Source organism: Suncus etruscus, chromosome 7 (genome assembly GCF_024139225.1).
Source record: "Suncus etruscus isolate mSunEtr1 chromosome 7, mSunEtr1.pri.cur, whole genome shotgun sequence".
NCBI classification, from domain to species: domain Eukaryota; kingdom Metazoa; phylum Chordata; class Mammalia; order Eulipotyphla; family Soricidae; genus Suncus; species Suncus etruscus.
In genome coordinates this window covers 26,559,957-26,587,423 of record NC_064854.1, presented here as the reverse complement: position 1 = coordinate 26,587,423, position 27,467 = coordinate 26,559,957, and the positions used below count along the sequence as shown (strand labels likewise).

General features: G+C 42.7%; 1 protein-coding gene across 3 annotated transcripts in view; it reads right to left on the bottom strand.

The window, feature by feature from the left end:
* MLLT10 (MLLT10 histone lysine methyltransferase DOT1L cofactor) overlaps positions 1–27,467 on the bottom strand; it is a 113,906-nt gene that overhangs the window by 4,954 nt on the left and 81,485 nt on the right. For all 3 annotated transcript variants that reach the window (XM_049777753.1, XM_049777754.1, XM_049777755.1), the window contains 8 exons: positions 22,721–22,899; positions 9,711–9,828; positions 7,909–7,969; positions 4,999–5,153; positions 2,921–3,109; positions 1,742–1,830; positions 1,274–1,626; positions 308–404 (listed from right to left, as the gene is read on the bottom strand). In XM_049777753.1, coding sequence (XP_049633710.1) covers positions 308–404; positions 1,274–1,626; positions 1,742–1,830; positions 2,921–3,109; positions 4,999–5,153; positions 7,909–7,969; positions 9,711–9,828; positions 22,721–22,899 — 1,241 coding nt within the window. The remainder of the gene's footprint in view (positions 1–307; positions 405–1,273; positions 1,627–1,741; positions 1,831–2,920; positions 3,110–4,998; positions 5,154–7,908; positions 7,970–9,710; positions 9,829–22,720; positions 22,900–27,467) is intronic.

Genomic DNA, 27,467 nt, shown 5'->3' with positions numbered 1-27,467 from the left:
CAAAAAGTGTTAGCAGTCCTCAATCAGCAGGAGCCCACATGCAGTTGCCAAGCATAAATACACCTTCACACATACACATCAACCTGCAGGGCTCAGTCCCAGCCATTTCACTGCCAGGAGACACCCCTGAGCACGGTGTCAGGAGCAAGGCTTGAAGCATAGCAGGATAGACGCAGGTCCCTTCTCTCCCCCAAAATAAATGAAATGAAATGAAATAAAATAGGAAACTGAAAAAAAAACTAGGGTTTAGGTGACCTATTTTTAGTAAAAATAAAGTACTATCAAAAAAAAAAAAAAAAGAACTTACTGGTGTGAGCTGTTGAGAATTTAGCAACTGTTGAAATTGCTGTTGATGTAGAAATATTTGTCTTTGCTGGTCAGAAAGTAATCCTAGTCCCGAGGCACTGAAAAACGATTAAAATTCTTACTTTTTACTGGATCCTTTTCATGGTTTTTAGTTTCACATTTAATTAGTTAAGAAATTTTCGTTGTGACACCAAATACAGTGATGTGTAAATCTCATCTGTGTGTGCGTGTGCAGCTGGACAAGAATTCACATTGTCAGGAAAGATTTCTCTTTTTTATTGCAAATCAAGCAGACGCTAAGATGTTTTGGGAGATAATAAGTGGCAAGGTCATAACATGCCCGTGGAATGACTTAATTATGCTAGGGCAATTTAACCTGCACTAAGTACCATAGTTTAAGACAAAGAATTTAAACATACAACTAATTGTTTTGAAATGATTCACATAGTAAACTTAAGCACCAACCAACCAACCAACCAACAGAGCACCAAAGGAAAGTTCGCTAGTGTTCACTGCAAATCCATTTAAATTTATTCCTCGAACTAATACTTAATAACAACATGGCTTTCGACTCCTTCTTTTGAACACACATTCCAGTAAAATTCTAGTACACTGGTCAGATTAATATCTGACCCCCCCCCATCCTCTCATCAAAATCTTTGATTACAAAATTAACAAAATGACACAGCTAAAATTTAAGAAACCAATGTTCACACGATCTTCATGACAATATTACCTTTTTCAGAATTCATAATATACATGAAGGCAATATACAGGGGAATAAGATAAATGAACTTTTAAAAATTGGTATCACAGATCAAGACTAAAAATTCTAGCACAGAAGAGATCTCATGTCTTAATGGCCAAGTTGATTGCATTTTTTTAAACTGAATTACTTCAATTCCAAAAATAAATATATCAAGAATGGATACACTCAAGCCCCGGTAGTTTTAAGGAAGTCTCTTACCTGTTCGTCAGTGTGGCTGGCATTGGATGGGTTGCGTTAGGTGGTACAGTGGTGTGGGTGAGGGGGGTAGGATTCTGGGAGATTGTAACGGGGGTCTGAATAACCCCATTTAAAGCTCCTACGATGCCATTAATTGCCAGCTGGTTACCTGGCAGAGCGCCAATTATGCCACCCACAGCAGGCAGGGCAGGCGGGACGGTCTGCATCCCACCAGCCAGCGCGCCCACCGCCACGCCATTGACCTGCTGCACGCCAGGGACACCTGGGCCCTGCTGAGCGGGGCTCTGCCCAGCGGGAGGGGGTGTGGACAGGGCCGAGGAGCTGCTGGTGCTCTGCCCGCTGGAGGTCAAGTCCTGGAGAGAGTGAGCAGCAACTTAAGTTGTGAATAACACACTTTCTTCGCACACAAAAATTACATAAAAGCCATTTCATGCTCATAAATGAAACCACCCACTTACAAAAAATTACCTGATTTAACACAGGCAGAGAATTATCGGGTAAAAAGCTGTTTCCAAGATGAGGGCTTTTACTGCTACTCAAGGATTCTGTAGTAGGCGCTGGAATGATCAAAGAAAGAAGGGAAATCTCTTTACTCTGTTTATGGCATCACTTTGAGAATAAAGGCTCAAACATTTACCCTGCAGTCCCCATTTAAAAATAACAAAACAGTGGACCAGAGAGATAGGACAGCTGTAGGACATTTGCCTTGCATGTGGCTGACCTGGAAAAGACCAGGTTCAATTCCATATGGTTCCCAGCCTGTCAGGGGTGATTTCTGACTGCAAAGCCAGAAGTAAACCCTCAGCACCACTGGGTGTGGCCCAACAACCAATCAGTCAATAAATAAAGTTTAGGGGCTGGAGAGATAGCATGGAGGTAGGACATTTGCCTTGCAGGCAGAAGACCAGTGGTTCTAATCCCGGCATCCCATATGGTCCCCCAAGCCGGCCAGGAGTGATTTTTTTTGTTGTTGTTGTTTTTTTTGTTTTTGGGCCACACCCGGCATTGCTCAGGGGTTACTCCTGGCTGTCTGCTCAGAAATAGCTCCTGGCAGGCACGGGGTACCATATGGGATACCGGGATTCGAACCAACCACCTTTGGTCCTGGATTGGCTGCTTGCAAGGCAAACACCGCTGTGCTATCTCTCCGGGCCCAGGAGTGATTTCTGAGCGTAGAGCCAGGAGTAACCCCTGAGCGCAGCTGGGTGTGACCCAAAAAACAAAAAAATAAAGTTTAAAAAAATAAATAAAAATAACAAATCAAAACAAAACAAAAACACAACAGTAAGACTTTCTATACCTCAGACCAGCTTGAAAGAAAAATGCGCAGGGCCGGTGCGAGAGCACAGTGGCCTGGTGTTTGCCTTGTGCTCAGCCTCTGAGTATGCCAGGTATGCCCCCTCCCCAAAGAAAAATCTGTATTGCTATTCGATACTTTAAGGCTTTAAATCAATGTAGTAAATAGAAATATATTTTTATCACACAATGAAATACAGTGGCAAACAGTTAACAGATTCCTGAGGATGACCAAAGTAGGTCCTCATCCTGACCACTTCATCCATACCCAGTGAGCAGTTAATGGGAAAACCTATTCCAAATCCAGCCCGCTTTCCTGAGGTCATGACTGTGACCCCCACACTCACTCACCAGGCTGTGCCGGAAACACGTGCATCTGGTGGGAAGGGCTCGGGTTGGCGGTTATTGTTGGGAAAGGCACTGCGAGCTGTGCGTTCAGTAACTGAAGGCGCTCCTTTTTGGCGGTCAGGTTTTTAATCTGTTCCTCTAATCTTCGATTTTCAACTTGAAGTTGGTGCAGTGACTTCAGCATTCCTAAAACTAGCACACATTGAGATGGTTTTGAATCAGAACCTCAGTATTTTCCAGGCGTGGCTGTCTCCAACTTTAGAAATAAAACAGGGGGCGGAAGGAGAAGGTTCTATACAGAAGACTTCTAAATGTAATTCATTTTGAAATATTTACATGGAAATAAGCATGCCATGACATATTTGTACAAATAGCCTAAAAGAAGACACGCCTTCAGAAAACCTGTCATAGATAACAGAACACTCACTGGTTCAGGTAATTTCCATTCTCACAGAAAAGTCAGCAGCATTTTATCTTTAAAGATCCAAAAGGCGTATCACAACGCTCAGGGGAGCTTATGAAATGCTGGGATTTGAACCACCGTCCATCTGCATGCAAGGCAAATGCCCTACCTCCATGCTATTTCTCCGGCCTCATGAAGATCATATTTTAAACCAAAGAGGGCTGTGCTAGTATCTCACCTTGCTTCAAAAGAGCACACTTTTGTTTTCCTATCCTTTTCTGCTTTGGGGCTGCATGGTGGAGCTCGGGGTTTGTAGGCGACCTGGGAGTGAACCCTCTGGCCCCAAAGCTCTGCCGCTGCTTTCCACAGGCCCCAGCGGGGAGCAGTGTGGGCACAGCAGCCAGAGCCCCAGGCCCAGCATGACAGGGGCCACAGCAGGGCAGCCTCCAAGGCTGATGATCCTGTGAAAAGTTCAATCTCCCTAATGACAATCCAAAGTACCGCTTTTATGCCCCATGATGGACACTTAAGAGTTCTATGGATTAAAAAGTTGTCTGTGTTTGACATGGCCTCGGGCCTTCAAAAGACACACCTCTGCCCGCATAGCCGCATCTGGTCATTTCCTAAGGATTTGACTTTTATCCCTCTCTTCAAGATCCCACAAAAAAAAAGAAAAGAAAGAAAACCTTGAGTGTACCCAAAAGAGATGCAAGTAGACTAAGCTACCTCTGTCCTCCAGCCACCATGCTTAAAGGATTATCCCAGTGTCATTTCCTTACAATTAGCATTTTGGGGCTCAGGATACCAATCATAACAATAACCACTTATGGTACTTACCTGCGAACAATAAGCAAAATGTTGTCTGTCTTAATAAAATGTAGCAGTCAAAAATTTCTACCCAAAATGGTTTTTAAGTCTATCAATTCCTCCTCCAACATCCCGTTCCCAAAAGAAAAGCCCATATGCTTACTTAGAACTAGGCCATTTCAGCTAATTTTCAGAGTTTTTCACTCTACTCTTTAACACTTAAATAGGAGAGACATTAGATAGTAAATTCTCCAGAGGTACTAGTTTTCTTCCATTGAATTATAAGATATAGCTTTCATATACTAGTAAAACTTTTAAAAACTAGTACAATTACTAAATAGATTGGAACAGCAAAAGAACTAATATTTTGACAATTTTTAAGTCACTGATTTCCCAACAAATTTAAACCAGCAGAAAATTAGTATGATGGGCCATATCTCTGCATGAGGGGGAAAAAAATGGGGGTCGTGCAATATTGAAGCCAGACCTGGTGGTGGCTCTGGGTTCCAGGATCCCTTCCGGCAGTCCTGGGGGGAAAGTAGATCAGGGAGCAAACCTGGATCTCTGCCTTGTCTGAGCTCTCTCTCTCTAGTACCTTTGAGCGTTTTTTTCTTTTAAATCTCAAACCGACACTAATATAAAGGTATATTCTCACTCCCATTCCACAATGGGAAACTACTGCTTAACTAACCATTTAAAAATTTACTAATAACAGGCAGAGACAGGGTTCAAGTTTGGGCAGTAAAACCTGCCCAATTGATCTAGAGAAACAGACTGTTTTCTCCTCACATTAAACATGTGCTGTCATTGCATGAAGTGACGTCTGCATCACCTTTCTCCCTTTCCTTAAAGACAAGACAAGAATACTTACTGTCACTAGGGGTACCCTGTTCTAGCAAAAACTGCTGTCCTTCACTCCACTGCCTCTCCAAGAGCTGCTCTATGCTGGCTGCTACTGGAGGCAAATTTTCCAAACTGCTGCTGCCAGGTTGGTCATAGCGAATCTGCAGGCTGCTGACGGGGGATCTGTTGAAGACATTAATTCTCAGGTTAAACAGAAGGAAAAACCTTTAGGGAAACTGTGCATTCACATTATGCTGACCCGTCCCTGCCCAATTATTCCGGCACCAGGCTGCCAGTGCTTGAAGAAACTTAAGCCCATAATTGAACCTCAAATTGTCATCATTCTTCCTCTCAAATATCAAAATTAAGGCAGTCACTCGCCATACTTGGTAATGAAAATTACTAGATGGGCCGGAGTCGTGGCTCAAGGGGTAAGGCGTCTGTCTGCCTTGCCCGAGCTAGCCTAGAACGGACTGCAGTTCAATCCCCCGCATCCCATATGGTCCCCCAGCCAGGAGCGATTTCTGAGTGCACAGTCAGGAGTAACCCCTAAGCGTCACCGGGTGTGACCCAAAAACAAAAAATGGGAAAAAAAAAAAAACGAAAAAGAAAATTACTAAAAAATAAAATACATAAGCAATAATCTCTGAAACAAGCTATAAAATGTCTATAAATTCTATTAAGATTAAGGGAGCGGGGAGAGAGAATAGGATTCAAAAACTAAAATGATGGGGCCGGTGAGGTGGCACTAGAGGTAAGGTATCTGCCTTGCAAGCGCTAGCCAAGGAAGGACCGCAGTTCGATCCCCGGCGTCCCATATGGTCCCCCCAAGCCAGGGGCAATTTCTGAGCGCTTAGCCAGGAGTAACCCTTGAGCATTAAACAGGTGTGGCCAGAAAAAAAAAAGAACATCAAGACTACCACAAACCAAGTTCAAAACATTTTATTTGAGCCCATTCATGAACTATTTCCTAAACACCGTAGACCTGAATTTCAACCAGTCCTGTCACTTGTACTGAGATGAAAACATGATGATCCCGTGAACTTGCCAATTAGTGATTATGGCCCAGTCTCTGGTAACCAGCCTCCAACAAAATATACAAAAGCACAGAGCTTCGAGTTTCCAAGTGTTCCCACCTCATAATCTCACCAAAACTCATTTTCCTGGCTCCAGGTTTATCAGAAGTATAAGAAGGACACAGACCCATCCACAGATGTCTGGTGAAGGACAGAGCAGAGCCTCCAGTCTAGGCCTCCAACAACCTAGTGGTCTGGCTGCTTCATCACTTCTGTGCAAAAATCTCTTTAAACAACAAATGAAGCCTTTGATTGTCTATGTAAACGAGCATGCTCTGTGGAGTAGCCCACTCGACTCAAAATAGTACATTAAGCAAAAATAATTTAGGCTATCACATTCATGCTCACTCTAAAAAAAGCAACATAAGATTAGAAATATATGCCAACAATAATTTAGTGTCATCTATTCTGTTCAATTCCATTCAGCTATGAAAAACAAAGAATGACATTAGGCAAAAATAGCACTACGGGATCTTGAGCAGTTTTTCTCAGCAGTTGACATGACATTTTCAGTTTAAAAGGAAAACACTAACCACGTCCTTAACTAAACATACAAACAAATTCATTAGGTTTCCCTTTGAAAAAAATGAAACAGTACAGAAAGTCCAGAATAAAAATAGCACACAGGGGCCGGAGAGATAGCATGAAGGTAAGGGCGTTTGCCTGGCATACAGAAGCTCGGTGGTTCAAATCCCGGCATCCCATATGGTCCCCAGAGCCTGCCAGAAGCGATTTCCAAGCAAAGAGCCAGGAGTATCCTCTGAGTGCTGCCAGGTGTGACCCAAAAACCAAAAACCCCCCAAAGGGGGAAAAAAAAAAAAGCACAGGATACACTATAGATTCTTCAGATGATAGCAGATTCCTAGTTCCAAAAGAATGAATTTTTTCTGCGGAGTTCAATAAAGAATACTACTTTTATTTAATATGGGATTTATGTAGGAAAACAGCATAATGAGTTATCCCACTAGAAAACTGGAAAGTCAGAAGTTACTGAGTGAGACTCTGATAACAAAGCTTCTTGGGGGGCCAGAGTGACAGCACAGCTGTATGCGCTTGCCTTGTACACTGTCGACTTGGGACCGACCCAGATTCTATCCCCAGCATATCCCATATGGTCCCCAGAGCTTGCAGGAGCGATTTCTGAGCACAGAGCCAGGAGTAACCCCAGAGCACCACTGGATGTGGTCAAAAAAAAAAAAAAAACCAAAACAATAAAAGAGCTTCTTGATTCACAGATATTTTCAAATTTATCACAGCAAGACTAATATTGAATAAAAGTCAATTAAAGGGGTTGGAGAGATAGCACAGCGGCATTTGCCTTGCAAGCAGCCGACCCAGAACCTAAGGTGGTTGGTTCGAATCCCAGCGTCCCATATGGTCCCCTGTGCCTGCCAGGAGCTATTTCTGAGCAGATAGCCAGGAATAAACCCTGAGACCGCCGAGTGTGGCCCAAAACCCCCCCAAGAAAAAGGTCAATTAAAAAATTTTAAGCTGAAATAAACGGAAGGGGAAACTCCAGAATGGACTAAAATTTTCTCTTTCAGTTCTGTACTCATTCAATCTAGTGTCAGGATTAAGGCAAGAGTTTACAAAATTAGAAAAGGAAAACTAGAAAGCAAAGGAAGTTAGAAATAGAAAGAAGTGAGAAAAAAACAGCTACAATTCAAAGTTTCATTATGTCCTTTAAGCATGACATTTTTCCCTCCATTATATCCAGAACTCCTGAACTCAGACTGTATTCAGACAAAACAAGCCTTTCAGTAAAACTGGTTAAACTGTTACAAGAAAACACAATTCCAAACATTTGAGGCTCTGGACCCAAATGTTTCCTCCACCTGCACTTTACAGTCAGTAACACTCACCGTGGGGACAGACTTCCACGGGGAGAGCTTCCTCTGCATCCATTGTCTCCCAGATCTTGATCTGCATTGTAAAGATTTCATAGTTGATCATCGGACCTCACTAGGTAAAAGGTTTGAAGTTCTTGTCCGGCCTCGTCCCCAACTATACGCAAACCTTTGCCGATTCTTTCTCGGCAAAGGGAAAGTGGAGGTCTAGAAAGTGGCTAGTTTAGAACAGCTGAACTCTGGCGTGTACAGCCTTGTCCCAACACGTTTTTGCGGGTGTAGAAGGCCATTAAGTTCTGTTCCTTCATTCCTTTCCATTTTACAGCATGGAAGCGTGGTTTGCATTTGCAGTTCCCTCCCCTCATCCACTTTTAATTTCTATGGTTAAAGTAATGAATCACAGCTGCGGACAGCTGATCTGTATGCTTATCACAGCAAATCCTTACACTTTGTATTTATTTGTTTTAACACTTTGTACCCAAGTCATAAATGACATAATATATGACACCAAGTCCCGCACTCTGATTAAAATGACATGAACTACAACATGGACTACATGAACCGTCACACCAAAAACTAAGTTACATAGAACACAACTAAGCAATTTGATAAAAAGCAAGCAGGAATTCTGTTTCTAAAGGGGAAAGGGAGGGTGATCTTATTAAAAGATTTCTCAGTTGGGGGCCCGGAGAGATAGCACAGCGGTGTTTGCCTTGCAAGCAGCCGATCCAGGACCAAAGGTGGTTGGTTCAAATCCTGGTGTCCCATATGGTTCCCCGTGCCTGCCAGGAGCTATTTCTGAGCAGACAGCCAGGAGTAACCCCTGAGCACTGACGGGTGTGACCCAAAAACCAAAAAAAAAAAAAAAAGATTTCTTAGTTTCAGGCCGGAGCAACACACAGTGGGTAGGAAGTTTGCCTTGCATGCAGCCAACCATGGTTCCATCCCCTGAGCCTGCCAGGACTGATTTCTGAGGGTACAGTCAAGAGTAACCCCTGAGCACCGCCGGGTGTCACCCAAAAACAAAAGAAAAAAAGAAAAAAGGTGCCTCCTTAGGTAACACAAATATCCTAGCTTGAAAAGGAACCTGTATTTCATCCCCAGTTAAAGTTCCTTTTCAGTTCAGTCTCTTTCAAGGTTGTCCTCCCCAGATTCTGAGGCAGGTAACCTCTGACCCTTGGAGGGAAAAGACGGGAATGATCCATTTTCGGGGAACTGCTAAATCCATTCCCTTCCCCCAAACAGGCATGACCGCTTGGACATGTCAACAAATCCTTAAGGATGGAATGAAACAAAGCAAATCCTGTGGCTCATTAAAACAGTACAAGAGGCAAATGCTATGAAATGTCAACTGGCCAAAATTTGCAGGATTACTAAACACAGTAGAAATTCTCCAACAGAGCTGTTGTTTGGTTTTTGTGTTTGAACCAAGTTTGTGTAATGCAATTCCATGAATTATGCAAATAAAGGGTTCCAGCTAGTCACAGGAAAGCGCAGTGTTATGTTACTTCCATTCCACGGATCCGAGAACTGAGCACATCAATCAGGAAAGTCACCGGAGACACGGACACATTCCTGCCTGCTGATGGCTCAGCTCAAACATTTACATTTCACACAGTAAAAAAGCACATCCCTATTTTGCAGCACAGCACACTATTTACTTCCAACTGTGATTGTTTTGGTGAGAGAAGAAAATAAAAGACAATTCTATACTAACCATAGCTCTAGATTTCTTTTTTTTTTTTTCCCAAATAAAATGAGCTAATGGGAACAGGGAGGGGAAGAAGCTTAGATTTTAAATGTTCTTGAAAACTTACCTGTTTGATTGTTCTCAGACTGAGACAGAAGAGCTGCCACCGATGAATTTGAATTTAATCTATTGCCGTAGAGATGAGAAGGCGCCTGACTAAGAGAAGATCCAGGGAGGGTAGTTGCCTTTAACAACAATGACAACAACAACAACAAAAAAAAAAAAAACACAAATGAATTCTACTTTAAAACACCTTAATATTTTCCTTAATGGTTTAGTAAATACTTCCTCTGACCTGAGAATGCAAGCTAAAAAATCTAACTTTCTTGGTCTTGGTATTTTACTAAATTCTGAGGTTACTTTAATTAACTACCTTTTTTTTTAAACAGGGAAACTGGCATAATCAAAATGAACTATTTCTGTTTTAACTTCAGAGAAACAACTCCAAAGTGTCGATACTCAAGCCCAGTGACATGCTAAGCATATAAACATATTGACTATTTAATCTTATTAAGCCATTAATAAAAGGGCAGGTAGGCAACAGATGTCTCACAAATGCTCCCGTCTCTTACATCTGAGGCTAGCTAAGGAGGTCAAAAGGTCGGACTTGTGGTATTTTTTTTTTTTTTTTTTTTTTTTTTTTTTTTTTTTTTTTGGTTTTTGGGGCACACCCGTTTGATGCTCAGGGGTTACTCCTGGCTATGTGCTCAGAAATCGCCCCTGGCTTGGGGGGACCATATGGGACGCCGGGGGATCGAACCGCGGTCCGTTCCTTGGCTAGCACTTGTAAGGCAGACACTTTACCTCTAGCGCCACCTTCCCGGCCCGGACTTGTGGTATTTTAACTCTACAGAGGCAATATGAGGATTGCTCAACTCGGTTGTTAGGCAAACTTGCACACTATTTTGTTGCTTCCTATTTTGATAGACTTGGAAGCCTTCTGCTTTTTTTCTGTTTTGTTTTGTTTTTCTTTTAAAAGAAAGCAAACAGGCATCACGAGTATGTTTTCTATACAATGCAGGGCTCAACAAATCACGGCTTTGCCCTGACCCCGTCCACGGCACAGTCTTCTGGCAGGAAGCCAGCTCCAACTGAAGAACTGGTCCAAAGTTTATCATTCATTCACGCTGCTAACCACAATTCTCAAGGCCGCTGCTGGGACTTGTGCCAAACAAGCGAAAATGAACCCTTGAACAGATGAAGCTGAGACTGGCCAAAGGCTTGCGTAATCCAATGTAATAAAAATGCCTTCTTTGATGTGAATTTCTCCCACTTTCCAAGAATATTACAACCTTAAAATGTGTCACTTTGGAAGCAAATCTCATATACAAAAGACAATTACAGCCAACTAGTACTAGTATGAAATACTTTTTCTACTTTTTTTTACTAGAATCTCAAATTTTTGAGTAAATTTTGAATTTCCTTGTATGACTGAAATTAAACTTCTGTCACATGAAATTACATTATTTTAGAACAAAATTTTGGAAAGTAGTTTTCAATAATCGAAGAAGCCCTTCATTTATCATGAAGCTCTATAGTGGGGAGAAAAAAAGATGAGGGACATTTTGACCTATTTAACTGCACACAAGAACCAAGGTGATGCGGCAATTACAAGAAGCAAAATATCACAAAGAACAAATGGTTTCAGGGAAGACTCATACCTTGACATTTTAATTGTCCTCTAGCCAAAAGAGTAAACCTGAATATTAGACTTTACAATTTAGTCTCCATGGTACAAAAGCACTGCCCTCCCATTCCATCCATTCATTCATTTCTGGGACCACCTGCAGCCAATTCCGGGGATCACACTTGGAGGGTCTCAGGTGACCATATGGGGTGTATCAGAGACCAATTCTGGATTGGCCACCTGCCCACCTGCTGTACTATTGCTCCAGCCCCACAATTTAGACAATAAATTCTGGTCTAATTATGAATTTCATTGTTCCTCTAATTAAAGCTAGGTGTATAAAACCTATCTTTAAGTTTTTACTAGAAAGTTCTATTTAACATTAATTTGTCCTCCATACAGGTCATAATTTTGACCTAACGATCATACTAAATATAGCACATTTAGAAGAAATCATTCAACAATTCATAAATGGATTACTCATAGTAAAAAAATTTTTTCATTTCTCCAGAAGTCAACTATATGGGAATCATGGCAACAAGTATAACTTGGGGGGAAAAAAACCGAGGGTACATGTAGATGCTGGAACAACTGTAGGAGGCCAACAGCAGGTCACGAGGCAGGGCCCCCTGTACACTACCCAGAAAATAGTGGTGAGACAAGAACAGGTGAAAGGACACCAGTGATGGGCAGAGAGGTCAAGGGACAGAGCCAGGACATCAGAATCTACAGCAGGCAACAGGAGATAGGGCAAGCAAGAGCTGACAGGGGTGAAGGAGAGACGGCACATTGGGCAAGAACTGGCCCCTCTACTGAGACTTTCTGTGGTCTCGGCCACACTCAACTGTGTTCAGGGACCACTCCTGGTGATGCTTGGTATCAAAAGGGGTGCCAAGATCAAACCCGTGTTAGCTATAGAAGGGCAGCTCTCTACCCACTGTACTATTGCTGCAATCCCCTACACTAACTGGGTAAACATCCTGGTTTTGTATTCGATCACTCCCACCAGCTCCGGAGGAAAGCGACTTCATCACTAAGGAGACCAACAGCAAGGCCAGACAGTTCCAGTCCCAAGTAACAAAATTTTAGGTAGCAGTATGTAAAAGTACCCTACACAAAGTACTTATTCTTACACTAAACACAATTCTAGAAAGATCAATTATATATATTTTTATAACTCATCAGGAGTGGAAAATCAATAGAAAAGAAAAGAAATAGTAACTTGAAACAAACACTTTGTTGGTAAAAACTAACAGCTGATAGCTGGAGTGATAGCACAGTGGGTAGGGTGTTGCCTTGCACCGGGGTTTGATACCCGGCATCCCGTATGGTCCCCCAAGCCTGCCAGAAGTGATTCCTGAGTGCAGAGCCAGGAGTAAACCAAAGTGTCACTTGATGTGCCCCCCACAAAAATAAAATAGAATAAAAAAAAACTAGCAGGTGACAGCAGAAAGATAAATACAAGAGCAAATGTGAAAGACCTAAAGAGAGCTACCAGGAAGCTCACAAGAATACAGATATGTGTCTGCAAAGAAGGAAACACTCTCAGCCTTTTGACCCCATTCTCTGACGTTTTGTGGGACTATTTTTGAGGGGGTTGGGTTAGGCCTCACCCGACAATGCTCAGGGTTATTCCTGTAAGTTTTAGGAGCTCTCTTGGATCTTTTGAAACAGGAGAATGAATTTAAATGACACAGACAAAAATATTTTTTAAGCAATTTTACTTTATTTTGGTTTTTTTTTTGGGGGGGGGAGTTTTCCTGTCACACCTAGTGGCACTCAGGGGTTACTCTTGGCTCTGTGCTCAGAAATGATCCTGGCAGGGACGGGGACCATATAGGATGCCAGGATTAAAACCACCATCTGTGCTGGATCAGCTGTGTGCAAGGCAAATGCCCTATCACTGTGGTATCTCTCTGGCCCCAGACACAAAAAAGATTTTTGAGGACTAAAGTGATAGCATAGCAGGTACGGCATTTGCCTTCCACAAAGCTTGCCTGGGTTCAATCCCCAACATCCCATATGGCCATCGTTACGTCCCTCCCCAGGAGTAATTTCTGAGCAAGAGCCTGAAGTAATTTTAAAAAGAGCCTACATTAAAACTCCATTTATGTTGGGAATGTTTGGGGGTGACACACATGCCATACTGCGCCTGCGGCAGTCACTCCTGGCATTGCTGGAGATGAAAACCCAGTTTGCACACATTCAAGACCCATGCCAGCTCCCCACCCAAGTAACATTTAGGAAACAATGGCCAAGGAACTGTGCCATGGATGTGACTCCCAAGGGAAACAACTGAAACTTATTTTTCACCAACACCATAATCAAGAATGTGCCCTTGTTCACGGCCAGCACCAACATGCGTTGTGATGATTACTCCCACAACAGGCACAACACCTCTCTAAGGGTCTAACTTTCACAAAACAGATGCAGAGACAAGTAGATTAGGTGCTGAGTCAGAGAATGCCCTTAAACAATTTAACTTCACTTATTAAGTCAGTCAAATAGCTAGAAAGATGTGAAGTCTCTTCAGCATCAAAACCAAATGTAAGAAATGTTGTGCTGGGCCCGGAGAGATAGCACAGCGGCGTTTGCCTTGCAAGCAGCCGATCCAGGACCAAAGGTGGTTAGTTCGAATCCCGGTGTCCCATATGGTCCCCCGTGCCTGCCAGGAGCTATTTCTGAGCAGACAGCCAGGAGTAACCCCTGAGCACAGCCGGGTGTGGCCCAAAAACGAAAACAAAAACAAAAAAAAGAAATGTTGTGCTGGGACCTGAGAGACAGCTCCAAGCCCTTCAGGGCCAGTGTACAGATTTTGTATGCCAGAGACCCAAGATGCAGTCTCCAGCACCACAAGGTGCTCTGGAAAACAGAGCCAGGAGCAGTCTTAAGCAACACTGGGTGAAGTCCTCAAAACCCACCCCACACCCAAAACTATTGTTTCCTAAATAGACTGCCCTTTACTATTAAAACAGTAAAAAGACCAAAGTTATCTTTCAGCTTAAAACTTCCTGTGTGTCAATAGCACACCTATTATGTTTCAAGAAAGAGCTATCTGCTGTTTTAAGAGAATTCTAGCTGTCAAGTAAATGGCCACCTCCAGGAGTGGTCCCTTAGCCAAGAGCCAGGAATAAGTCTTAAGCACCATAAGGGGAGAATTTACTACCACCACCCAAAAAAAAAAAAAAAAAAAAACCAACTCACTAGATATTGTTTTTAAAAGTTTCCTTTCTGATTATTCATTCATTGGTGAAGGAGGTTTGAGGCACCACCCCTGCAAGACTCATGACCCTGAACTTAGAAATTATCTGGCAGTAACCGGGAGGAGACCATGTGGAATGCTGGGGATCAAAACTGGGGGAGCCACATGCAAGGCAAGTGTCCTACACACTGAAGAGCTCCAATTAACTTCTCTTTCCAAATATTTATTTTATTTTGGTTTAGGGGCCACATCTGATGGGGCTCAGTACTACAACATGTGATGTTCTAGTTTTAACTGGTAGCATTTCTTTCTCAGGTATCTTCGATTAATGTTAGAACTTCTTGATTTTAAGATGCTAAAGAGACAATATGATTGGGGGGGAGGCACACCCGGCGGTACTCAGGGGTTACTCCTGGCTGTCTGCTCAGAAATAGCTCCTGGCAGGCACGGGGGACCATATGGGACACCGGGATTCGAACCAACCACCTTAGGTCCTGGATCGGCTGATTGCAAGGCAAAGGTCGCTGTGCTATCTCTCCGGGCCCGACAATATGATATTTTGCTCAATTTAACAAAAGCACCTCAAGGCAAAAAAGACAGCACTGCCAATAAAATAATAGATACAAATTGACCAATAAAGTCAGATCTTAAAAATGTTAATATATGAAACTATATGAATTAAGAAAATTTGGTAACATGAGCAAATTTGAGAGAGTTGGCTTGTTTTGGGTCCACAACTGGTGATCAGGGATTGTTCGTGGTGATTCAAAGAGACCTGGGGATCGAACCCAGGATGACTGTGCAAGGCAAAGGCCCTACCTGTTCTACTATCTCTACGGCTCCGTCTTCCCTAATATGTATAAAGGCAGAGTAATAAAAAAGAACAAAGAAAACAGAATGACTATTTAGAAAGGCGCTACGAAATTCCACCTTCCAGAGAAAACTTCCTCCTTTAATCATGCAGAAAGTTTGTTAGTTGAGCTCTGGCCCCATGCAGAACCCAACTGAGACACACACAAGAGAAAAAGAGATTACAGCATTTTCAAAAATGCACAATTAACCTGCCAAAGGATAAAAGCCTTGAAATTCAAATGAACCATACTTCTTCAAGCTTTCTGATCCTAACATATATTTTAAAACAAGAACAATGCTTCCTTAAAGCCCAAGAGGAGGGCCGGAGAGATAGCATGGAGGTAAGGCGTTTGCCTCTCATGCAGGAGGTCATCGGTTCGAATCCCGGCGTCCCATATATGGTCCTCCCGTGCCTGCCAGGAGCAATTTCTGAGCCTGGAGCCAGGAATAACCCCTGAGCACTGCCGGGTGTGACCCAAAAACCACAAAAAAAAAAAAAAAAAAAAAAAAAAAAAAAAAAAAAAAAGCCCAAGAGGATACAAACAGACCTACAGGGTTCAGTTCCCACCAAGTGTCACCCGATTACAACCAATCAGATGTGGCCCCAAAATCCAGAATGACAAAAAAAAAAACAACAGTTCAAAATCATATCAAATGGCCCTAATGTGGTGTTGTTGTTGTTGTTGTTGTTGTTTTTCATTTGGGGGCCAAACTTGGCAGTGCTCAGGGGTTATTCCTGGCTCTGTGCTCAGAAATCGCTACTGGCAGGCTGAAGGGATCATAAGAGATGGCATGGTGGGCATCCTACCCAGGTCCGCCCCAGGTTGGCTGAGTGCAAGGCAAACACACCCTACCATTCCAGCCCCAGGTTTGGTTGCTTTTTGTTTTTTGGGGTTTTGTTTTGTTTTTGTTTTTGTTTGGGGGGGTTGTTTTGTTTTGTTTTGGTTTGGTTTGGTTTGGTTTTTGGGTCACACCCGGCATCGCTCAGGTGTTACTCCTGACTCTAGGCTCAGAAATGGCTCCTGGCAGGCTCAAGGAACCATATGGGATACAGGGGTTCAAACCACTGTCCTTCTGCATACAAGGCAAAGGCCTTACCTCCATGCTATCTCTCCAGCTCCCAAGGTTGTTTTTTTTAAATGCTGATTTACACATGCAATTTATAAAGCCTTTTCACAATCATTACATCTACTGCAAACAAAAGTTAACTTGGCCAGAGCAATAAAATTGATGTCAATTTGTCCATCCAATGATATTTTCCTTCCTAAAAATACTGAGAATAAAGAGAACTGTGTACGCCAAGATCATAAATGTCATTCTCTAACTCTGCACTCTAACTTTGCACTCCGAATAATCATATTCTTATCACAGACCCCATTTTGGTGTCAGCTACCACCAGCAAAAAATTCATAATCGGAGTATGATGAGATGAAACCAAGTGTGAACAACTTCCAGAGGCCCCCATCCCCACCCGTACACCCCCTCATGCTGTGCTGTCAGGTTCAATTGCACCATTCCACAGTACTCAAAGCCCCAAATTGCTACCTAATTATTAGGAGCTTAACATATTCAAAACCATTGTTTAGGCTAAAGCTGGAATGCCCCACAATTGAGTTTCTATAAAGTGATAGGAGGGATTCAACTGTAGTTAAACCATCTCTAACACTCAACGATTGGACAGCAGGACTGCAGAGAATAGCCAACCAAGTCAAAGCAGATTTCCTAACTAATAGTCAATCAATGTGTCACCTTTTGAGGGCAAAATTAACTCCCTAGAATTAAAGGAAGGGGTACTGAAATAATTTAAGAACTGAAAAGCAACCTTAGTCAACAGCTGACCCTAAAGTGGCTAAAATCCATTTACTTATAGTGACATAAATTCTAAACAGAAAACTGAAATGCTAGTGGGGGGTGGAATGGCCCACCCCTGGGACATTCAGAAGTTACTCTTGGCTCTGTACTCAGGAATCACCCCTGGCAGGGCTTGGGGGATGATATAGGATGTGGGCTTAAACCCAGGTCAGCCTTGTGCAACGTGCTCTACTCAATGTATCTCTGGCCCTTGTGATGTTTTTTAGTAAAGGACCTGCTTTCTCACTAATGGGGCTGTTACTTTAACAGTTGAAGTCAATAAAGTACTATAATAATTGTAATGTAGTATAAAGTACATAGTCCATTAGAACTGATTAACATACCTATAGAGCAGACAAGACATGTTAAATATAAAAATCAGGGAGATATCTCTCTCGGGGCAGAGGGAAAGAGAGGAAATTGGGGCGGGAGAAAGAGAAAGGGGGAAGAAAGGGAATAGAGGGAGAAGGAGGGAGGGAGAGAGTGAAAAATGCCACCAAGGGAAGAGAGGGAAGAGAGGGAAGAGGGCGGGAGGGGGGAAGTCTGGGGACATTGGTGATGAAAAATATGTTGGACATTGTATGTATGGCTGAAGCTCAATCATGAACAACTTTGTAACTGTGTATCTCATACTGGTAAGATTTGTGAAAAAGTAAAAAAGTATCAAAGAACACACACACACACACACACACACACACACACACACACACACGCACGCACGCACGCACGCACAAAAATCTCGCCAGAAAGAGTAGAGGGTTTAAGGTGCCAGCATGCAGCAAATCCTGGTTCAAGCTCAGGACTCACAGACACTGAGCACTACCTGGCAGTACTGACCTGGAAAAACTCGCCCCTGTGCATTGTCAGTGAGGCCCAGAAATAAAAATAAGCCTAGTAGAAAATTAGAAATCAAAACAATGCTTGTATGTTTCAAAGATCTCCTTAAGGTCACTATTTAATTACAAAGTCGTTAGCGAAGGCTGGAAAGACAGCACACTAAGAAGGGTGCTTGCCTTGCACATGTATCATGCCAGTTCCATCCCTGGCACCCCATTTGGTCCCCCTGGTCCACAAGGAGTGATTCTTAAGCACAGAGACAAGAGTAAGCCCTGAGCTTACTCATACCAGGTATGGCTCAAACACCAAAAAAAATAAATTGAATTAAAAATAAAACATTTAAAATAAGTAAATAAATAAATAATAATAAATAAAACATTTAAATACTTGCTAAATATCACAAATAAACCTTAGAATTCCCTACACTTAAATATTTTATTTGTAAATCAGTCAGTTTTTTGTAACAATAATGGAGCAAAGAACCAGGATTATTTAATGAAGAGAAATTTGTCTTAATGTTTTGGGTCACTCCTAAGCTCTAGGCTTAGTTCTGCTTTGTGATGTGGCATCACTCCTGGCAGGGCTCAGGGAAGCCTATGTGGTCCTGGGGATGGAACCCCAGACAGCTGTGTACCAGGCAAATGCTCTACCTGCTTTGCTATAGCTTTGTCCACCCCTTCCTTTTTTGAATCACACCCAACAGTGTTCAAGGCTTACTCCTGTTTCTGTGTTCCAGATCACTCCTCATGCTTGGGGGACCACACGTAGTAAGTACTAGGGAACAAATCCAGGTGGGCAGCATGCAAGGCATATGCCTTCCTTGCTGTACCATCACTTCAGCCCTTGGGAAACAATCCTTAATACAGAAAATAGACCAAAAAGTCGATCTTGCCAGATCATGAAACTCCCCTGATTTCTATCCTGCTGGCACCAAATCCCTCCAAAAACTTAAGTTTTCTGCATGAGAGAAAAGGAATAAAAACAGGAAATATTGACATTTTTATTCTCCCTTTTTTTTTTATTCTCCCTTTTCTATATTTTTACCTAACTACTTGCTGGATGTGATGGTTTCTAAATTGTAATGACTTCTATAATTATATTCTAAATAATTCTAAATAATTTTAATTATCCATTTATAATTTTGCCTTTTTTCTCCCTTCATGTTAACAAACTACATAATAGAAGCAGTAAAAAGCAAGAATGTCACTATCTAAACATGGCAAATTATATGATTAAAATATACTTATGCCTCTAAGAAATTAAGCCCCCAAAAAACTTTAGTACTTTTGAAAAGAAAATTCAATTATTACATGCACTTAATTTTGAATTGTATCCAAACAGTCAGTTGATTCTAAGGTTTTTTGTTTGTTTTGGTTTTTTTTTTCCCAGGGGACAAGAGGTGCCATACTCAGTTGCAAGAGCTTACTCCTGGCTCTGTGCTCAGAAATTACTTCCTGGTAGGCTCAGGGAACCATATAGAATTCAGGGTCGGCTGTGTGCAAGAAAAATGCCCTCCCTGCTGTGCTATCACTCTGGTTCTAATTCTAAGGTGTTTTTTTTTTAATCTCTTTTCTTTCATGTTATAAAAATAAAATCTGCATGTTGTACATTCAGTAATAATAAAAGTCTCAGACAGTGAAAGTGAGATTGCTCTTATTTGGTTCAAACAGGAAATCCCCTCGGGCCCCAGCTGCCTAGAAGCAGCAGTTTGCTCCAGTGGCACTCAAGGTGGCAAAGAAATTGGCTTCCACTTAAAACAGAATGCGATGGATGTGACTGTCTCAGTATGCAGGCTGGGGTCTGAAGGACGATCACATCTCTAAGAGACCCATCTCACTGAAACCCGAAAGAGGATCAACAGCACAGATCTTCATTGGACAGAATCCTGGATTACTTGCAACTAAAATGTCTTTGTTCTTCAGTTTAGTCATACGTTGAGTGGAATCTTCCCTCTAGCTATAAATTTCTCTTCACCACTACTTCCCCCTTCCACCTCCCTAATGCCAAACCAGCAAACCACAAGCAGAATGAGTAAGTAGAAATGAGGTATTTTTGCTCAATTCAGTCTAGAATTAAGCAGACTTGTAGCTTTAAAAAAGGGGAAGGGGAAGGGAGGGGTGGGTGAGGAAAGAAAGAGGGGAGGAAAAGGAAGCCAAACTCTCATTATTCCTGTTGAGAAGCCCTTATTAGTTAAATTTTTATTAAAAAAAAAAATACCATCAGGGTTGAAGAGATTACACAAGGTGGAAGGGCACTTGCCTTGCATGTGGCAGACCTGGGTTAAATCCCTGGCACCACATATAGGACCCTGAGCATTGCCAACAGTAAACTCTTGAGTGCCAAACCAGGAGAAAAAGATTAAGCACTGGTAGGTATGGTCCCAAAACAACCATAATAACAATAATAATACCACCACTAATCATAACTTTATCTTTGCTAAACTGCCTGTTTATTCCTATATGTGACCTATTTATTGATTCTTTACACTGCTTCGATACATTAAAAATAAACAACCTACAGCTGTGTTTGGTGTCCAATTCACAGAAATAAGAGAATAATAAATATATGCATTTTAAAAGCCCTTATTAGATCAGATACAAGTTTACAGCAATCTAATCTACTCAATTAATTTATAATTAGATGCTTACCAGTATTTTTATTTTGGGACAAAATAAAATTACAAAGAGTTCAAAATAAATCAAAAGGATTTGGAAATGTATTCTTTCTTCTAGTGTGGGGATCAAGTCCGGGTCCCCATATATGCAAGGCATATGCTTTTCATTACTGAGCCACATCCCCAGGCTTTTTAAGAATTTTAAACTATTTCCTTTGATTAGATGAGGAGTCAATTGGGAGTTATGTACAGCCTTACCTACTTATTGTCTCTATAAATAATTCAAAATTATGATTTTCCTAATTTGATTTTCCTCTTTTAGAGTAGTCCTAGGGGGACAGGCGCTGAGGCATATGCCTGGACTGAGGCCCGTCCTCATTTGAATCCCATCCCCATACAGCCCACCAGACAATGCCAGGAACAAGCCCCAAACAGCAAGTGTGGCCCTAAAAACAGACCAAAGCCCAAAATTAGTTTGTGTTTTTCAGCATCTACACTGGGGGGACCCACACCCAGCTATGCTTAGTGCTTACTTTTGGCTCTGTGCTGAGGGATCAAATCCTGCTAGCTTGAGGAATTGTGATTGTTTTGAATGCAGTGACAAGATACATGTTTGTTTTTTTGTTGTTTTTGTTTGTTTGTTTTTGTTTTTGGGTCACGCCCGGCTGTGCTCAGGGGTTACTCCTGGCTGTCTGCTCAGAAATAGCTCCTGGCAGGCACGGGGGACCATATGGGACACCGGGATTCAAACCAACCACCTTTGGTCCTGGATCGGCTGCTTGCAAGGCAAACGCTGCTATCTCTCTGGGCCCAAGATACATGTTTTTAATGCACTAGTGTGGTGCATGTTTTGAATGTAAGAGACTCAGGTTCAATCCCCAACACAGCAGAAAGTTTTACAATTCCATGTCAGGACTTCATATGGTCCCTCTGGGCATCCCAAAGAGTAATTCCTAAGCACAGCTGAGTGTGGTCCCAAAACAGAAAAGAATAACTGCTCAGTGTACCATATACACCTTTGGCCTCTCATAAATGTCATGTTAGAAGGCCTATTATTTTTACTAATTGTGTTTTTGGTGCTTGGGAGACCAGGTGGTACTCAGGACAGGGCAGGGCAGGCAATCAACAAAGCAAATGCCTTAACCCTTGGTATTAACTCTCAGCGCCTTTTCTGGTTTGGGGACCATAACAGCAGGTGCTCAGGGATCACTCCAGGTGGGGCATCACCATGCTCTACCTCCAGCCCAAATCTACCCTGTCCCTTATTTTTTATAAGTTTCATAAATTTGGGGGAAGGGGTTTTAGGCCACACCCAGTGATGCTCAGGGGTTACTCATGGCTATGCATTCAGAAATCACCCCTGGCTTGGGGGACCATATGGGATGCTGGGGGATCGAACCTAGGATCGTCCGAGGTCAGACACATGCTGGGCAAATGCCCTACTGCTTGCGCCACCACTCTGGTCCCATGTTTCATAAATTCTTATAGAAGAAACCCCACTTTGTTTTCTTCACCGCTGATTTTGTTGTGGAGGAAATTTAGGCAACACTTGGCATTGCTGGGGCTACTCCCAACTTGCTTGGGGGGTCTCTTCTGGTGACACTGGTGACCTGATCACAGATCAGACTGAGCTAACCCAGAGCTCCTCCCTGCCAACAATGTGTTCAGGCTGCTGAAACTTCTCTGGGCCCTAAAGCTTACTTTCCTTTTATTTTACTTAGTCCCTAGGAATTACAAAGTCATTTAGGGTTGGATTTCAGGCACGCAATGATCCAATATACATACAGTCCCAGTCCCTTCACCAGTGCCTGTGTCCCTCCACCAATACCCAGTTCCCCTCCTACCCCCAGCCAGACCTCTATGACAGGCGCTTAGCCTGTGAATTGTAGGAGCTGTGGCCTACATTCCTGTAACTGACAGGGTTTCATAATACATTTCATGACTACATTTCAGCCCCCTAAGTGACTGTATTCAACTCCCTAACAAGCCCATACTGAAGAACAGCTTTCACATTCTCCCTTCGCTTACTTTTGGGCATTTATCACACCCAGTCTTAATGGAAGCCCCATCACACTGGAACTGTTGTTCCCTTACCTGAGTGGTAGCAGCAGTAGGGGCTGCGGCAGATGCAGCAGATGGGGAGAGGGCGCCCACTGGCTGCAAGTGGCCGGAAGACTGCTGAGGTAAGTGAGAGCTGGAGACAGGAGTGCTAGAGCCTGAGCCAGACACTACATTTGGGAAGGAGACCGCTACATCATTGCTGTTATAAATACCTGCAAGAAAAGAGAGCGTGGGTTAATATTTTACACGGTCGCAGTCCAACTGCACACACACCAGTTAGTAAGTTAGGATGTCCGCATTTCCTCCTGCTCCCTCCCCAGCCACAGTAGATTTCACAGTTGGTTATTTTTTAAATCAGTAACTAAGTGAATATTAAAATTTCACACAACACTGTCTAAAAGAGCTAAAGTTAACTTAGGTTAATGAAAAAAGATTTGCAAATAACACATCACACATCAGAGAGTATTTTTGGAAAAAAAAAAATAAGTAAGGATTTTTGAAAATTTTTCTGAGCCACGTCTTGTTTCTTAACCAAGAGAATGGAATGGAGTTAGTAAGACCTGGCAAACCTTTCAAAATGCAGATACAGGGACCCAAGAACTTTGCAAGTGAGAATTATAGGGGAAAGACTATAGAACATATAGATTAGGAGGGCAATAAAGGGCATGATAACACTGAGTGGGAAAATGCTGTGAAAATCAAGAGTAAAGGCAGATTCCAGTGATGCTCAGGAGGCCTTTATTCAGGACTGTATGATGGGCTGGAGATAAGGGGGTAGGGCATAGGAGACAAAGAGACAGAAAGTAGACACACACTACCAAGTGGTAGAAACAAATCACATCAGCTAACAGGAGAGTAAAGGCATGTTCAGTGGCACGTGGGGTATAAGTCCGAAAGAGACTAAGAGAGTCAAGGGAAGTCCTTTACCAAAGAAAACTGGGGAAGAGGGAGAAAATGGAAGGAAAAAAAAACAGGAGTGTGGGAGGGGTGGGTGCACGGAGAGGAAGAGGAGCTGAACAGGAGTTCAAGGTCAAGGAAATAAACCCACAGTCAACAGAGAATGGTTTCAGCTCATCGGGAGACACTGGACATAAGCTGGGGACACTTTGGGGTTGTCAAAACTAAGCAGTGCCTGAGGCTTTCATGGTTAAAAGCCAGGGATGCTGTTCAACACCTGCCTACACACAGGATACATCATTACAGCAAAGAATTCGCAGCCCATAGACCAAAAGAGGGTTCTGGAAGGGTAAGGGAAGTTGAACCTGAGAACTGACACTATAGCAAGAGGAAAAAGCAGGAAAGAAGGAAATTACGAAGGCCTGAAGGCCCCGGGCTCTCAAAGAATGCCTCAGGGCAAGGATTTAGGCACTTGCTCTGCAGCCTTGTCACCCTTATTCAAACCTCAGCAACAGATTCTGAGCATCGCCATTGTGATCCCTGAGCACTGCAGGATGTGTCCCAGCGCGCACACACTGAAGCTATTTCTACACAATAAAGCAAATAAAGTTCCCCTTCCAGTAAGGACAGAATAGCTTAAAATTCTCAAAATAATTTTGAAACATGGATCATTAATTCTCTTCAACTCTCTAGACCTCAGGTCAGATGGAATGAAGTTTACCTAAACCTAGTCTTATTTTACCCCCACTGAAAACTCATCAAGGAGCCGGAGAGATAGCACAGCAGTAGGGTATTTGCTTTGCATGTGGCCGACCCGAGACAGACTAGGTTCTATTCCCTTATTCCTGGCATTCCATATGGTCCCCCATGACTGAGCACCATCAGGTGAAGCTCAAAAACCAAAAACAAACAGGAAGGAAGGAAGGAAGGGAGGGAGGGAGGGGGAGGGGAGGGGAGGGGAGGGGAGGGGAGGGAGGGAGGGAGGGAGGGAGGGAGGGAGGGAGGGAGGGAGGGAGGGAGGGAGGAAGGAAGGAAGGAAGGAAGGAAGGAAGGAAGGAAGGAAGGAAGGAAGGAAGGAAGGAAGGAAGGAAGGAAGGAAGGAAGGAAGGAAGGAAGGAAGGAAGGAAGGAAGGAAGAACTCATTAAAATGTGTAAGTCTATTTCTATGTTGTACAAGTTTTGTTTTAGTTTATCTGGAGAGGAGCAAGTAAGACACACCCGGAGGTGCTGTTCAGGGCTTACTCCTGACTCAATGCTCAGGAATCATACCGTGCATGCGTGCGTGCGTGCGTGTGTCACATGATCAATGAGGCACAGGGGATGAAAACCAGGTCAGTCACATGCAAGAAAAGTACATGATCTTAATCAGAATTGACAACATCACACTGATTCAAGTAGAATTATCAGGGCCAGAGAGAGAGCACAGCGGTGAGGCGCTTGCCTAGCATGCAGCTGAACCAGGAAGGATATGGTTCAAATCCCGGCATCCCATATGGTCCCCCAAAACTGCCAGGAGTGATTTCTGAGCTCAGAGCCAGGAGTAACCCCTGAGTGCCACTGGGTGTGAGCCAAAAACAAAAACAAACAAACAAAAAAAGGAAGTAGAATAATCAAGGTGCTAAAAACCAAGTGAAGAGGCCAGAACCTTACACAAAGCTTACTCAGGCATCCTAGTGTCCACTCCCCCACCTACACACACACACACACCAAACACTGCCAGAAATAATTCCTGACTGCAAAGCCTGGAGTAAGCCTGAAGCACTTCTGAGTGTAGCCCCCAAAAAAGCAGCCAAACCCACCCAAATTGAGCAGAACTGTAATGAGTAACGCACAAACTTTCAGAAGACTACCGAAAACAACAGTTCAGCATGAAAGGAGCAGGAACAGACATCCAGGCAGCAAAGATTAACTATCCACTAAAACCAAAAGCTGGTAGAAAACAGAAACTGAGTGGAGACATAGAGACAAAAGATAAGGTCTCTGCTCTCTGGGAATTTGCATTTATGGATTTAAATTTACCTTAACTATTAATTGTGACATGTGATATAAAGAAAGTCAAAAAGAGCACGAAGAAAAAGAAGCATCTAAAAGGGAAGAGTTATTTTATTTTATTTTTTTTTTATTTTTTGTTTTTGGGCCACACCCGGCAATGCTCAGGGGTTACTCCTGGCTGTCTGCTCAGAAATAGCTCCTGGCAGGCACGGGGGACCATATGGGACACCGGGATTCGAACCAACCACCTTTGGTCCTGGATCGGCTGCTTGCAAGGCAAACGCCGCTGTGCTATCTCTCCGGGCCCGGGAGAGTTATTTTAGACCTATTTACTGGACAAATAAAAGATGCAATGTTGCTCAACCAAAAACAAATTTAAGGGGTCACAACCAGGAATGTGGCTGGATGAAAAAAAACTCACACTCTGTAGGTGTGGCCCTGGATACAGTCCTTAGTACTAAGAGAGACAAAAAATAAAGTGGAAAAGTTCATCCAAAAGATAGTAAAAGAGAAATAAAAAATATAAATTTTAGCATAGTAGATAAGAATAGCAGAAAATAAGGTCAGATAGAGGCGAAAGAGCAAATTTCATAATACTCTGTAAGCCAAAGTATGTGAAAGTCATGCTAAGATGGGAGGAAAGACACCAAAGGCAACCATGCATGATTTATTTTTCTACAAGATCATCCCTGAGATGAGGTGTGGAGCAAAAGAATCGAGGAAGAGAAACAAAGGTCACTTAAAAGAGACTCCACAGTCCAGTAGGGCAAGCTCATCTCTGTGGACTAAGAACCAAGCAGCAGAGCTTAAATATGGAGAATGGATCAACTGAACCACACCTCCACATTTGGATCAATAGCAGCTAATTTTTTAATAGAAAAGATGGTCACATATTATAAATAAGTCCAAGGTTCCTGAATGTAAAAATACCATTTAGGGGCCAGTGAAACAGTTAAGAGGCACTTGTGTTGCTATACAACTGGCCCAGGTTCTGTCCCTGATAGCACTAATGGTCCACTAAGCCCCACCAGGGGTGATCAATGTGCAGAACAAAGAGTAAGCCCTGAGGCACAGCTGCATGTGTCCCCCAAATGACAAAAGGGGAAATGTCATATACCAAAGTGACAATTTGGAGCAATAATGATTAACAATTATTATAATATTACTAATAATAATTGGCAATTAATTGAGCAATAATACTTGACTTTTATTACTTTAAAAATAAGATGGGCTAGCAATATAGTACAGTGGATATGTTGTTTGTCTTGCAAGTGGCAGATTACAGATTACACTGGGTTCAAACTCTAGCATCCCATATGGTCCCTGGTCTGCCAGGTATAATTCTGGAGTGCACTGCCAGGTGTTAACTGAGAAATGAAATGAGGATAGAGGATAGAGGAGGGAAAAGGATAGAGGAGGGAGAGACAGAGACAGAGAGAGAGTGCAAAATCAAAGAACAGTATAGTATGAGCATAGCCAAACAAATTTGTTTAAACCAAAGCTTTTTATCAACATATGCAATGCAATTGAATTAAACTCATGTGTAAGATAAAATATGCCAATTCAACGACAGAAATATTAGCGTCGACCAAAAGGAACCCAACTTTCCAGTTTCAAAGTTGTCAGAAGCCAAAATCAGTACCATTTTTCAGCAAAGAACTAAAGTAAATTACAAAAGTCTTAATGAGGGCCCGGAGAGATAGCACAGCGGCGTTTGCCTTGCAAGCAGCCGATCCAGGACCAAAGGTGATTGGTTCAAATCCCGGTGTCCCATATGGTCCCCTGTGCCTGCCAGGAGCTATTTCTGAGCAGATAGCCAGGAGTAACCCCTGAGTGCCACCGGGTGTGGCCCAAAAACCAAAAAAAAAAAAAAAAAGGAAGAAAAAAGAAA